The sequence below is a fragment of the Callorhinus ursinus genome, unplaced genomic scaffold (assembly GCF_003265705.2).
Source record: "Callorhinus ursinus isolate GAN/ISIS: 27379988/994484 unplaced genomic scaffold, GSC_fseal_2.0 scaffold1, whole genome shotgun sequence".
NCBI lineage: Eukaryota > Metazoa > Chordata > Mammalia > Carnivora > Otariidae > Callorhinus > Callorhinus ursinus.
In genome coordinates, this window is record NW_027397063.1 from 142437892 (window position 1) to 142453151 (window position 15260).

Consider the following 15260-nt stretch of genomic DNA (forward strand, 5'->3'; position numbering starts at 1 on the left):
AAAGTGGACTTGACATTGGTAAGATCCCCCAACACACACCACTTTTTGATATGATAAGCTAGGAAATCTGCATTTTTATGTGAAATAGCCTGATTTTAAAATGCTGACAATGAATTCAAAATTTTAAAAGTCACTTTCAGGCTTCCCCATTGTGGATCAGATACATGTATACATTCTGCTCCATTTATAACTTCTGAGTTAGGAGTGCTGAAAAAGGGTGCTAGGCCCTGATTTGGCAAGACTCATTATACGATATTTATGATTGCTCAAGCCTCTGGTCTTTTCTTCTGCGTTGTTCCTTTGTCCCATCAGTCAGGCTGGGGAAAAGGATGTAAATGTGCTTTCATTTTACTGATTGTTAATAATCAGACTATTTCTGAATGAAATCCTCAGCCATTTTGGCTTTAGGAGATTATTAAAATTAATTGCTCCCTTCCCTTCTGTGGTTAGGGAATCAGTCGTCAGTTTTCTGGGTTTTTTTTTCCTCCATTAAACAGAATTTTTGATGGATATTATTACATCCATATATAAAATTAGAAGTTAAAGGATTAGACTCCAATAACTACATTAAACAACAGTATAAATACTTTGTTTGACTATAATTTTATAACTTAAAAAAGTTTATTCAAATGCCTTAATATGGATACCTTTATCTTCTGATCATATATATTACATTAGATTTACTGATACAGTTGACAGGAATGGGTGCAGCGTGATATACATCAGATATGCATAGCTCAATTACATCAAATCTCTGATACTTTTTTAAATATATTTTTTAAGATTTTATTTATTTGAGAGAGAGAGAGAACATGAGAGTGAGAGTGAGAGAGAAAGAGACCACAAGCAGGGAGGAGTGGTAGAGGGAGAGGGAGAAGCAGATTCCCCACTGAGCAAGAAGCCTGATGCCGTACTCGATTCTAGGACCCTGGGATCATGACCTGAGCTGAAGGCAGATGCTTAACCTACTGAGCCACCCAGGTGCCCTCAAATCTCTGATATCCTTTTAAGAAAAAAATATAATTAGAACAAGATGTAAGTCTTTATTTCTGAACACCTCTTTTTAAAAATCTTTTTTATTTTTTCTTTTGAGAGAGAGAGCGCACACAAGGGGAGGTGGAAGGAGTAAAGGGAGAGGGAGAGAGAATTTTAAGCAGGCTCAACACTCAGCATAGAGCCTGACCTGGGGCTTGATCTCACAATCCTGAGATCATGACCTGAGCTGAAATCAAGAGTCAGATGTTTAATCAGCTGAACCACCGAGGTGCCCCTCTGAACAACTCTTTTAAATGACAGTATTGAAATGTATTTACAACTAGAATTCTTTCTGTTCAAAAGGTTCAGTTGTATTTTACCATTTTAGTAAGGTAAAATTATCTGTCAAACTAAGTAGCCATATGCTGAAATGAAGTTCAAAGGGCTTTTTAACCAGAGAATAAACAAACATCTTTCTTTTAAGAAGAAATAGAGTTTCAAGGATTTGACAAGATATGTATTCTAAGAAATATTTCTCACATGTACTAATTTCAACAAATATTCAAGGAGTTTAGATTTAAAGAGAAACAATCCATAATTTTAATGTCAAGAGCAAAGCATTTTCAGATGTCCCAGACATAAATAAGGCAAAGGCATTTATCACTGAAATGTGGGAAAGATTATATTTATTTAAGATTTTGTTTACTAGTTGATAATGTGAAATTCTTTAAGGAAATACTGCTTTTGAACTTTAAAGCATTCAAATTGGAATACAAAGTCTGCTACCATGTGTTCTTTTTTGAAGAGTTGTTTGTTAGAGAGTATGGACGCACGGGCATGTATGCTAGCAGGGGGGACAGAGTAGCAGGGGAGGCAGGCAAAGGGGAGAGGGCATCTCCAGCAGACTCCCCACTAATCAGGGAGCTGGATATGGGGCTCTGTCTCAGGACCCTGAGATCGTGACCTGAGCTGGAATTAAGAGTCCAACTCTTAACCAAGTGAGCCACCCAGATGCCCTTGCTCTTCTTTTCACATTAATATGAATATGAAATATTACAAGCTTGTTAGCTGACTTCTAAGTTCCATCTATCAAAGAAACCTTTTCTTGATTGGAGAATTACCTACTTAATTATTTAAGGATACAATGACATGATATTTACTTGAAACTTTTTGAGAATAGTAAGCTATAGTTAACATTAATGGCTAAGTCCTGAGGGCCATATTTGGGAGAAGGGGGGAAGATTTGCTTAGTGTTTTTTTGTTTTGGGTTTTTTTTTTTAAATCTACTTTTTTATTAGCAACTTTCTTTTTTAGCAACTCGATTTACTTTTAGTATTTTTTCTATCTCGGTTTAATTTGCATGTTTTACAGAATTGTGACCATATAGTATATATAGCCTTTGTTTTCTGATTTCTCACTTACTAATCTTATAAGATCCTCTTAATTCATCTTATAGCTGAAAGCTTGTATCCTTTTACCAACCTTTCCCTATTTTATACCTTAATATATTAAAAACGATTAAATTTTATTCCATTTAAAAGCCTTTTCAGGATCCGGCAGACTCTGGGTCATCATTACGAACATTAGTGTGTCATTGCAGAGCAGTTGTGTAGAGCTCCTGGCTGCTAGAGAGAGCCCTGGGGCTTTTAGAACACCAGGTTTCAAGTAGTGTTTTGTCTAAGTGGAAGACAGCACATAATATAGCACAATCTGAGAAGTGAGAACTGGAGTCTCTGGCCAAGTCACTGCAGCCCAAATGACTGGACTGCGGCATGGCTGCTCTTGGCATTTTTTGCTGCCTTAACAATCCCTGAGGTTTGGCGCATGATCAGTTTGGGTTGCGACAGTTGGGATCTGTCAGAAGACAGTGAAAGCAATAGAATCAACATTGCGATGGACTAGTTCAATGATGCAGCCTCTGAAATGTAAGATTATTCCAAGTTGACTGTTAAAAAAAATGAGTGGACTTGGGGGTCATTTTTGTGAGAGGGGAATATGAGCCAGGATTTCAAATAGACCTAGAAGAGTGTTTCTGAGTGTTGCTTGTTTTTGTCTTTAACTCATTAGTAGAAGAGAGTTGGGAGATACTCTGAGGAAAATATGGCAGTTTTATTCAGATACAGTATTTCTTTGATTCTGAAGAATAACATTTTAAGTATCAGGCAATGTGTTTTACTAGTATAAATGTGATGGAAGGTTATTCCTTTTTGCGACAATAATTGTTAAAAAATACTGTAATTGTTTTTGAACATTTTATATGCGATTTAAAAAAATCAAAGTTAACTAAAATCAATTCCTTTTTAAGAGTATTATAATAGGGTCTCTTTGTCAAATAAATAAATAAAATCTTAAAAAAAGTATTATAATAAAAAGTAGCAAAAAGAGATCAAAGCCTGAGATAGTATTTATATTACTGATATAGTACTTCTAATAAAGTAAACACCTTTTATTATAAACAGTGTTTGTTATATAAACACTGAGGAAAAAATGAACATGATAAATGTGGGCAATGAAAAAGAACAGAAAAACTTTCAATTATGAGGAAGTTAGAGTGAAGTGATCTGAATAGAGCCAGAAATAATGGTATTTTGTGTTTCAGTAATTAACGAGGAAAGTTTTCAAATCTTTTTTCTAGATTGGGCTGGGAGGGTTGGTCTAGGTGTTGGAATCTGGGTATATTTTCATTTAGTTAAATCTCTCTGTGACTTTTTCCCCCTAATGGTAATTGGGACAGTATATACAGGTAAATTATATGAACACAGGGTTAAAGATTCACAAAACTGAGATCTGGACTCAGCCCTGACATTTAGCAGTAGTTCAGCTTTCAGGAACATCTTTTGCCTCTGAATTTCTCTTTCCTCAGCTGTAAGGTCAGCATTTAGGATTAGACCTATGAGGTACCTCTCTTTATGAAAGAAACACTAATCCTATCCACAGAAGGTAGGATAACTCAGTTATGCGTGCCCAGATGATAGGACACTATGTTGTTGTTAAAGTAAATGAAGTAAGTCTGTAAGTACAGATGGGGTATGATTCATTTACTCATTTGCCCAACAAATATTGAGTCCTTCTATATGCCAGGTGCTATTTTTGATGTTAGGAATACAGAAATGAACATATAGACATAGAACATACATTAAAGAGATCAAACAATAAATAAACAAATAAATATCATGGGATTAGGGAGTGATCAATGCCATGAAGAAAAATGAGGTAGTTTCTTTAATCTTTGAAACTTGGTAAGGAGAAAAAGAAGGTATAGAATGTATTTGGGACATTACTTTAGAATTTGTTAAATACACGGGGGCTGGTTGCCCTTGGATGGAGAATTGGAAGGTTTGGGTGTGGTATAGTAGGGAGAGAGACTTACTTCACATACCCTTTTGTGCTGGTTGATTTTTTTTTTTTTATTTTTGACATATGTGCATGTATTGCTTAAAAAAGCAAAAAACAACAAAGCCAAAGAACTGAATCCTTAAGAGCTGTGGGGGAAATCTTTTTTGATGATATATTTAACTTGCTTTAATCGAATTTGAACTTTTTTTGGCTAAGTATACTGGTCTTATCTATGTGTCCCGTGTGCTAATAATGTTTAGATAATAAAGTTTTTTGGCTTTCGGTTTTATCAGTCTTTTTCTTTTGATGTGTACAAGTTTTTGTGTGTGTGTGTATGTGTGTTAACATTTGCATTGCCAAAGCTCAAGTTTACATATATTTTTCTTTAACATGTTTCAAATACCATGAAAAGGAAAATCTACAGGTTCTAAACATGCATAATGACAACTTGCTTACTGCATGTCATCCTTAGGATAAGAATTGAAGTTGACATTTTGTCTTAATGTGTCTCAACTTTTATTTCAGTTTCAATATGTTTACTTTTAGGTTCCAAACATCAGTTGAACTTGGAGAACTCAAATGAGGTCACTTCTTTTTTTCCTCTAAAAAAACCCCCAGCATGCTAAGCATCTCTCCTGATTTTTATCTCTGTTTTTTTCTAGTTGGATGAAAAATCTGACAAACAGTATGCTGAAAATTACACAAGGGTGAGTACATAAATTCCTAAGGGAATTAGATTCTCAAGGTCAATTAAACTTAATTTCTACTGCTATGTCATTATTTTACTGCATTTGAACTGGTGGGGCTACTCCCCCTTTCTTCATCTATTTCCTGTCCTTGACCCCCCAAATTCCTCTGAGGTTGAATCATGTGAAGCACTGGGAAGAGAAAAGACACTGCATTTTATTTCCTTGAATGTCACTTCTTTAAGCTTTTGGCTGCTCTTTTGATTTTCGTTCCCTTAGAATTTGATCCTGAGAAGCCATTAAACGCTGAAAATGAGGTGTCTTTAGGAATGGTGGTGACAAACTCTGAGGGTTTTTCTTTCCGCCCTTAATAGTTAATTTTTTTTTTTTTGAGGTAAAATAACTCCTTTCTAGGAGTTGTTTTGTGTTAAAGTTTCTAACTTCTAGAGTATTTTTAGAAAGTCATCTTTGGGAAATTATCAGGATTAATTTCATGCTATATCCCAAAAAGATATACCAGTTCTGTGTGATAGAGATACAGTGTAAGCCACAAGTGTACCCACGTATATGTAAGTTTAAATTTTCTAGTAGCCTCATTAAAACAGTAAAAAGAAACAGGGGCACCTGGGTGGCTCAGTCGTTAAACGTCTGCCTTCGGCTCAGGTCATGATCCCAGGGTCCTGGGATCAAGCCCCGCATGGGCTCTCTGCTCCGCAGGAAGCCTGCTTCTCCCTCTCTCCCACTCCCCCTGCTTGTGTTCCCTCTCTCACTGTGTCTCTCTCTGTCAAATAAATAAATAAAATCTTTAAAAAAAAAACAGGTAAAATTTATTTAAATAATATATTTTATTTAACCCAAATATGTCAATGTAATCAATGTGAAAAATTATTAATGAGATATTTTACATTCTTTTTTTCCATACAAAGCCTTTGAAATCTGGTTGTGTATTTTACAATTAAAAATAAAATCTCAATTTGGACTAGCCATGTGTCAAATGCTCAGTAGCCCCATGTGGCTAATGGCTACTGTTTTAGACAGTATAGATCTGTGCCATTTATTAATCCAGTAGCATAATCTCACATTTAAACTAACTGTGGGAATAGCAGTCTAAATTCAGAGTGATATACAATTTGCTTCAGCTGCAAAGTTTGTGTCCAACTTTATCAAAATACTAGAAAAAGAAAAGATTCTGAAGGAGCATCTTCAGGAACTCGGTAGGAGGGCTGCTAATCAGCATACCAGTTATAAGTCCTGAACTGTTTTAAATTAATCTGATGTGCTCATCCCAGTGTTGTTTATGATGTAGAAAAGATAAACTTAGAAAACAACTTGCACACGAACTGTTTTTTTTTTTTTGTGATTTATAGGAGAGATTTATTTGAAGAAATATTACAACATATAAAAACTACATAAAGTCTTAATTTCCACTCATACAGTGGTAGATTTGATATAACGCATAATAAAAAACTTTTAAAATCCAGAATGCACAAAGTACTGCACAGTTTGATCACTAAGTCATTAGTTGATAAGCAAACCTCACAGAACAGCTTCATGTCAGCCAAGGCCACAAACACCGTGAACGACACATTTGAACTGACAGACCGACATGTTAAAAATACAACATCAGTGCATGTTGGGGATCCCTGGTGCCAGAAACAAGGGCGACGGGAGGGCAAAACTAGTCCTTCGTAGTTTCCTCCTCCTTGGTTTTAACTGAGGCACTCTCTCGAGCTTTGGCCAACATACAGCGCTTGATCTCCAAGCCAATGGCTTTGGCCAGGGGCGGCGGCACAGCATTCCCCACCTGTCGGTGCTTATCTAGGATGTTGCCAAACAGCCGGTAGGTGTCCGGGAAGCCCTGGGAGCGAGCGCACTCCCGCACACTCACGACGCGGTGCTGCTCGGGGTGCAGGACACGGCCCTGCTTGCCCATGGGCTCAGGGTTGGTGACGGTGGTGCTGAAGAAGCCATTCCCACTAGAATTTATTATGAATTCTAGATTCCCATAAAGTGTTGGAGTGAACTAAGTTTTGCGTAGCATGCCTGGGCCCTTCTCTGGATACCCTCTTCCCATAGCAGTCTGCACTCTCCCCGTCTTCTCACCCATACCCCACCCTGGGCCCAGTTTTAGTTTCCACAGCAAACGCATTTGGAAAGAAGCAAGACTCAGATGTGTCCTCTTCCTCTTTTTCTAGCCGTCATCTCGGAATTCTGCCTCAGCAACGACCCCGCTGAGTGGAAACTCATCCAGACGAGGGAGCGGAGACACCAGCAGCTTAGTAGATCCAGACACCTCATTAAGTGAATTGCGGGTAAACCGCAGTCTTTGGTTTGCTTTTTAAAAACTGTTTTTTGGCTTCTTTGTAGTATAGTATACTGGAACTATTTAACATTTAATGTGACTTAGTAGAAAGAAAAGGAATATGAGTTCTTTAAAAAAAATTATTAAAGATCAGGAATGTGACTCAGATTTGAAAGGAAGGAGATTAGTTAATTCTTTTTTCTGTTCTCTTTCCTGAATATTTGATGGTATTGGAAGGGGTTCTGCTAATTTACAGATGCCAGAAAAACTTGTTAATGTATGTAAAGTAATTCTCTCAGAAATAATTGGCCATATTTTAAATGGAAAATATGTGGATATACAAGGAACCAGACTCTAGGAATTGTCGGTCTTTTGAGCCATTATGTATTATTTGGCTGCTTGAATATAGTTATCTATCAATTTTTCATGAAAAGTGTAATATTGGGGATAACAGAAATACCTGAGTTGAGTCCCCTCGGTTGAGTCCCTGTTCTTATTAACCTTTTTATTTAAAAAATGAGGACTTTCAAAATGTATTTGAATGTTTATTTGCTGAACCTGCTATTTGTGAGCAATGGGGGAAGGGTAGTAATAAAAATTGCATTTGTTCATTCATTCATGCATTCAACATTTATTGAGCCTTTGGCCCCAGAGATTTAGGCCGTGAAACACACTGTGAACTTCAGGAGTTCACTGTTTCATAGGGAAGACAAACTGATAGAAACCAGTAAAACCAGCTCGTGTTATAATAGGTAGTAGCCAGAATAGGGCTATTAAGGGAATTCAGAGAAGTGTCAGCTACATTGGACTAAGGTATGAAAGAAGAATACACATGAACCAGGCAAAGTTGAAGGACAAAGCTTTTCTCAGAACTTCAGAGAACCAGAAGATACTCTGTATAGTACAGTTGCCTGAGGGTAGGATAAGAAGTGAGGAGGAGAGGTGGGTGAGGGGGAAGACCGGGGAAGTAGTTCTGGGCCAGACCACAAAGCATCATGTATAGGAGCCTAGAAGGCATTTGGTATTCCCCTGGCAACTGTGGGATATTAAATAGGGGAGTGAGAGTATCTGATTTGCATTCTTAAAGAGTGACCCCAGATTGGAGGAAGCACTGGAGGCAAGGGGAACAATACCCTGTGGTTGAATAGTGAAGTCAAAACTGTGATGCAAGAAGATGGAAGAAATTTGCTCTGAAGAGAATACTGGAGGATACTGGAGTTGATTGGTCAACAGCAGAGAGAGATAGGAAACTTAAGAGAAGGTTTTTGTTTTCTTTCAAAGGCGGACTTGATTATTATTTTCATTGCTTGACTTGAGAGAGGACAGGAAGGCAAAGGAAGGAGAGGGTGACTGAAGAGCAGAGTGCCTGAGTGGGCGAGAGGAATGCCTAGGGCGCAGATGGAGGAGGGCCAAATGTGGAGGTTCAGTGCTGCTGACACAGGAGGAGGTGGGGACTGGGGTACTGAGTCAGATTGTAGGCGGGTAGGAGCAGGAGTCTGGCTTATGAAGTGGGCAGCCTGTAAAAGTGGGCCAGTGGTTAGAGGGTGGAGAGGTTTGCAGCAGTGATGGTGGCAGTCGAGAAGGAGAGCTGCCCCAGGCCGACATGGCATGACTTTGCGTGTATCAGTATTTACCAAGCTCTTACTAAGTACCAGGCATAGGTGCCGGGGGTGCAGAGTTGAGTAAGATAAACTCTTGCCTTCAATGGGACAGAACAAAGGAGGGAAAGGCCCTCCAGCCTCACAGCTTAGCTCGTGCTTGCCGTTTCCTCGTATTGCTTCTTTAAGGGAGTGACTTCCTGAAGGAAATGAGAGCTTTGTATCCTTATACTCGGCTCCTCGTAGCCCTTCTATATATGTCTGTTGAATGAATCAATGGACAGAAGACAGACAAACCTACAAAGGAGGGAATGAAGAGGGCAGGGGAAGAATAATACAGAAAGTGTGTGTGACTGGCCTTGGAGAATTGATCCTGTCTATATTGCAGAATGGTACTCAGGGAAAATAACCATGGCAGTTATTTTCTCCCTAAATCAAGCATCTGAATAGATTGTATGTAGCAGGGTCAGGTATAAGGGAAACTGTGTTTTCCATTTAAAATTTGACCTGCTTTACTTTTTAAGGATTATGGTTACATTTGGAGCAGATGCTCTTTTCTCATCATTTAAATGCCATCCTCAGCATAGACTTTCATTTGACATAATGTTTAAAATGTTGGTGTTTAACTTCCTTCCCTTTACTTTCTTTCTCCCAAATTAATTGTGGTTGGTAAGCAAGTCATTGAAAGACAACGTTGTTCATATCCACTTATTACAGTTTTTAAAACTTTTGCATGAGTCAGTAAAATTTGCTGCTTATAATTAATTTACTACGTGTTTTACTAGTTCTAGGTGAAGCATTATGTTAATTATTTGAATGATTTATAAAATTTTTAATATTATATGTTAAGCATGTTATAATTTATACAGCTTTTTTCCATATACACCCCCCTTTGCTAATGCTGTTTCAACAAATGTTAATGCCAAGAAAATAGTGAACACTTTAGATTGATTACTCCAGACCTTCTCCAGCCCCACTATCCCCTGACCTGTTTGCCCTATTCCATGGTTTGGAGTGGCAGTTAGGCTTGTGTACTTTGATTTCTTTGCTTTTAGTCTGGAATATACAAAAGTAGTTCGTGTTTTTATCTGAATCTCTGAGACTTAAGATATGTTTGTGCATGGTTTTATGCAATGGTTCATTCCTATGTCCTGCAGGATATCTATGACCTTAAGGACCAGATACAGGATGTAGAAGGGAGATACATGCAAGGGCTTAAAGAACTAAAGGTATCAGCGCCCATTCTGCAGCCCAAGCATGCTGTCTGTACGCAGAAGGGTTGGGTAATGGTGGTTTCACAAGTTCTGTTAACCCCGGTGCACAGAGCTTTACTAACAGTGTTTGTCTTTCAGGCATGTGCTTAACCTGCAGTGCATAGGAAAGGCGAACTTTTAGTCTCTGCTTTGTCTAAATGTTTAGTATGGTTTTTGGAATATTCAGTAAAAGATATTACACCTTAGAGTTTTTAACTTTGTAAAATACTTGCATGTCCCTTGTGTCTTAGCCATACAAAATTGAATTGGGCAAACTCTTAGAAAGTGTTCTGAGAATGAATATATATATATATATATATATATTTAATTAAAAATTAGACCTTAAAATTCTTCCATGCTAAATGACAGAATATTGCCTATTTCTGTCACCAAATTCAGTCAATATTAAAGGCAGGAGGAAGAAACATCTAAGAGTGCATTATTATAAATACTCCTTTTGGAGGAAGGACCCTGAGATAGGAGGCCTGTGTTTTTGTTTTGTTTCTTCTTCTTCTTTTTTAAACTATAGGTCAAAAAGGATTGTACAGATTCAGTGCTTTAAAAAATTTGTAGGTAAATTTAAATGGGCCTAAATCTTTTCTGAGCAAGGATGGCTACCAGTTTTCAATATAAGTGTCTGAGTGAGGCAGACAGTTTGGTTGTCAGTGGCACTTGGTTTATCATGCTCTTCCCCATGTTTTATTTTGAAGTTCAGATCTAATATGAGGAAACTAAAAGTTTTCCTGAACACATGCATGTCCCTGTTTGAAATAAAAAATACACGTCAGGCCTCTAAAATCACATAAGTAAGGCATTCAAAAAGGTGATTCGGAATATGCTCAAAGGACAAAGCATAGGCCTAATACGCAAGGCTTTCATCAGCTTTCCTGGCGTGATGTGAAGTAGCCCAGTTACCAGTCAAAACCTTCATGTGGATGATTATTGTCCATAAGGAACTTATGGTTAAGACTCAGGACCAAAAAGGGTAGGGAGTCCTATGGAGAGTGTCCGGGAGGGAAGTGTGGAGGCCGCTGATACGGCAGTGTGAGGCTATCAGTAAACATCAGGAGAATTATAGAAGTCATATGTGGATGTGCTCAGTTAGTTTTCATGGCTCTAATCTTCAGGATTTAATCCCCTCTTAAGGTTTTAGAGATAAGACTTTTGGAAATATCTTGGATCAAGGGAACAAATCCTATATATTAAGTAAATACATTCATGTTGAAGTCTTATAAGTATCAGGAAAGCAAGCGATTCAGAGGCATTCTTACTTGCTTTTTATTTTATTTAAAACATTTTTTTCTTATGTTTTAGATCTACCATTTATTACATTCTTTGAAGGATACAAAAGAACAGATTAAATTTATTTGAGACCAGATACAAGATCCCTTTTTTTAAGAGAAAAAAGCAAAACTTAATGTTTCTCACATAAATGATACCATGCTAAGAAAAACTGTAAAAAAATACGTTAAATATATCCATGTTCAGTGCAACAGTTTTAAGCATATCCAGAGTAAAGGAAAAATTACTTTGTGATATACAGTGGTGTACCCTACTTAATTTTTTTCATTTAGAAGAGATCTATTTTATTTATTTTTATGTTTATTTTATTGGAGTATAACATGGTGCTATATCAGTTTTAGGTGCACAACATAATGATACAAGAATTCTCTACATTACTCAGTGCTCATCATGATACGTGTACTCTTAATTTCTTTATCTATTTCATCCATCCCCCCTCACCTCCCTTCCCCCCCACCTTTTTTCATAATTCATGGTCAGCATAGAATTGAGCTTGAGTTCAGGTTATATTTATACTTGAAATGACTTTTTTAAGTGGAAGAAAAATCATTTTTTAAAAAAGATTTTATTTATTTATTCATGAGAGACAGAGAGAGAGAGAGGCAGAGGGGGAAGCAGGCTCCCAAGGAGCAGGGAGCCCAAGGAGGAAAAATCATTTTTTTTTTTAAAGATTTTATTTATTTATTTGAGAGAGAGAGGGAGAGAAACAGCATGAGAGGAGAGAGGGTCAGAGGGAGAAGCAGCCGGGAGCCCGATGTGGGACTCGATCCCAGGACTCTGGGATCATGACCTGAGCCGAAGGCAGTCGCTTAACCAACTGAGCCACCCAGGTGCCCGGAGGAAAAATCATTTAAAAAAATGGTCTGATTGGTGATCAAGCATGGTGGTGTGAATGTATCCTGTTAAAAAAGGATACTGGGTCATTGCTTATGACATTATTCTTGATTAAGTGAGGCAGCCTTTGGGGTTCTTTTCCTCATTCTAGCCTCCATGCAGAACCACCTGGGTTTTGTTAAATCACAGACTGCTGGACCCTACTCCCAGGTTTTTTCATTCAGTGGGTCTGGGATGGGGTTGAAAATTCGTTAAGTTTACCCAGTTAATGCTGTTGCTGCTAGTCTAGAATCTACACTTGCAAAATCACTGCCTTAGACACATTTAAGTAAAATTAATTCCTAATAGATACCACTATGTAAGCTAGATTGAAATAATTAAAACTACCTTGACACAAATTTAAAACCGTCTTCCATGGTCTGTTTAAAGGAAGAGTACATGCCATAAATGTTACGTCAAATTTATTGTTGCTGTATTTTTGCATCTCTTGCTAAACTATCTTAGATTCTGATGTTCATGAAGTTATGCTCCATTTTCTATGGGACTGAGCTGTGAGGAAGACTTTTTTTTAATGTTCTTGGCCCCTGAGATGGATCAGAATCATTCTATTCTGTATTATATTAGGATCCCACTATATTTAAACCATTATACAATTGACTTTGCTTATATTTTTTATTTGTTTTATATTTGTTCCCAGTCCTGGTATAAATGTTGCCTGTTAATACAGCCCTGGTTTATGAAGCATTCTTCTTGTGTGTATATATCCTTATTGAGATATACTTCACACACTGTAAAATTTACCCATTGAACGTGTACACAATTCAGGTGGGTTTTAGCATAGTCACAGAGTTGCACAACCATCACCACAACCCTATTTTAGAATGCTTTCATTACCCCAGAAAGAAACCCTGTACTAATTAGCAGTCATTCCTCACCCTTCCTCTTCCTCTTACACACCCAGCCCTGGGTAACCACTAATCTACTTTCTGTCTCTGTGGATTTGTCTATTCTGGACATTTCATATAAATGGAATCATATAATACGTAGTCTTTTGTGATTGACCTCAGTTAGTATAATGTTTTCAAGATTCATCCATGTTGTAACTTACTTTCTTTGATTCTTTCGTCCGTCCGTCCTTCCTTCCTTCCTTCCTTCCTTCCTTCCTTCCTTCCTCCCATCCATCCATCCATCCATCCATCCATCACGACTGGTTTATATTGCAGTGTATAGATTTACCACATTTTGTTTATGTGTCAGTTGAGGGACATTTGGGTTGTTTCCAGTTTTTGGCTGTTATGAATAATGTTGCTATGAACATTTGTGTACAAGTTTTTGTATGGACATACCTTTTCATTTCTCCTAGATAGATACCTAGGGATAGAATCACTGGGTCATATGGTAACAGTATATTTAACACTTTGAGGAATTGTCAAACTGTTTTCCAAAGCAGCTGCACTATTTTACATTCTCCCCAGCAATGTATGAGGCTTCTAGTTTTTCCACATCCTCATCCCCAACACTTGTTAATCTTGTTTCTGTTTTTTTTTTTTTAATTATAGCCATCATAGGTCTGAAGTGGTATCTCATTGTGGTTTTGATGTGCATTTCCCTAATTACTAATGATGTTGAGCCTGTCTTCATGTGTTTATTGGCCATTTGCGTATCCTATTTGGAGAAATATCTAATCAGATCCTCACCCATTTTTAAACTGAATTCTGTGTCTTTTTATTATGGTGGTGTGAGAGTTCTTTATATATTTTGGATACAAGTCCCTAATCAGATATATGATTTACAAATATTCTCTCCCATAGTATGGATTTTTTTTAATACTTTCTTGATGATATTGTTTGTACCACAAAAGTTTTTAATTTTGATGAAGTCTTTCATTGATAGTGCTTTTGGTATTGTATCTGGGAAACCTACTCTGTCTACTCTAAGATCATGAAGATTTAGTGCTATATTTTCTTTGAAGAATTTTGTAATTTTAGCTCCTACATGTAGGTCTCTGATCCATTTTGAGTTAATTTTTGTGTGCGCTGTGATGTAGGAAGCCAGCTTTATTCTTTTGCATGTGGATATCCTGTTTTCCCAACACCATTTGTTGAAAAACTATTCCTTTCCCATTGAGTTGTCAAAAGTCAATTGATCAGATTTCTGTATCATTTAGGGAGGACGTTAGGTTTGAGGTTGGTGTTGAGGAGAGTAACTACCGTGACTTCCAGTGCTCTGACGAAACCTCAGATGCCAGGCCTTCTGGCCAAGTGTCTGCGATTTCATATTGTTGGAGCGTTCACTGTATCCCCGGGGGTTGCAGCATTCTGTAAGTCTGCTGTGGCCGAACCAAGAAAAAAGGTATACGCAGATTTCTACAGAAATTATGATTCCATGAAAGAGTTTGAGGAGATGAAGAAGGCTGGTAGTTTTCAGAGTGCAAAATGATTTTGGAATGTAAAGAATTTCTTTGGGTTGAGTTCCATTGAAGTCTGTCACTGACCTGTGTTCCTGAACTATGAAACACGAATATTGGGTTATGGAATAGTTTGTCTTGATAAATAAACAACTAACAACAAAAAAAAAAGTCAATCAATCACAAATGTAAGGGTTCTGGACTATCAGTTCTGTATCTTTGATCTTGGTTTGTTGAACATTTACATTAGTATTTTTAAAATTTATTTCTAGAAGTAATGACTTTTTTATGTGAAATGCTTCTTTTAAGATTTTATTTATTTGAGTTAGAGCAAGAGTGAGCGAGAGAGAGAGAGCTCATGAGCCGGAGGTAGGGGCAGAGGGAGAGGGAGAAGCAGGCTCCCCACTGAGCAGGGAGCCTGATGTGGGGCTTGATCCCAGGACCCTGGGATCACGACCTGAGCTGAAGGCAGACATTTCACCGACTTAGCCACCCAGGCACTCCAAAATGTTTTTTCTTTTTAGCCTTAAAAACTATTACTAGGTAGTAATAATCTACCAAATTAGA

At 37.5% G+C, this 15260-nt stretch overlaps 1 protein-coding gene across 14 annotated transcripts in view; it reads left to right on the forward strand.

The window, feature by feature from the left end:
* The window catches only part of LRRFIP2 (LRR binding FLII interacting protein 2), a 108776-nt gene that overhangs the window by 64916 nt on the left and 28600 nt on the right, over positions 1–15260 (forward strand). For 9 of the 14 annotated variants that reach the window (XM_073902188.1, XM_073902192.1, XM_073902193.1 and 6 more), the window contains 3 exons: positions 4974–5018; positions 7193–7309; positions 10055–10126. In XM_073902188.1, coding sequence (XP_073758289.1) covers positions 4974–5018; positions 7193–7309; positions 10055–10126 — 234 coding nt within the window. The remainder of the gene's footprint in view (positions 1–4973; positions 5019–7192; positions 7310–10054; positions 10127–15260) is intronic. The other 5 variants (XM_073902194.1, XM_073902197.1, XM_073902206.1 and 2 more) reach the window with 1 other exon arrangement.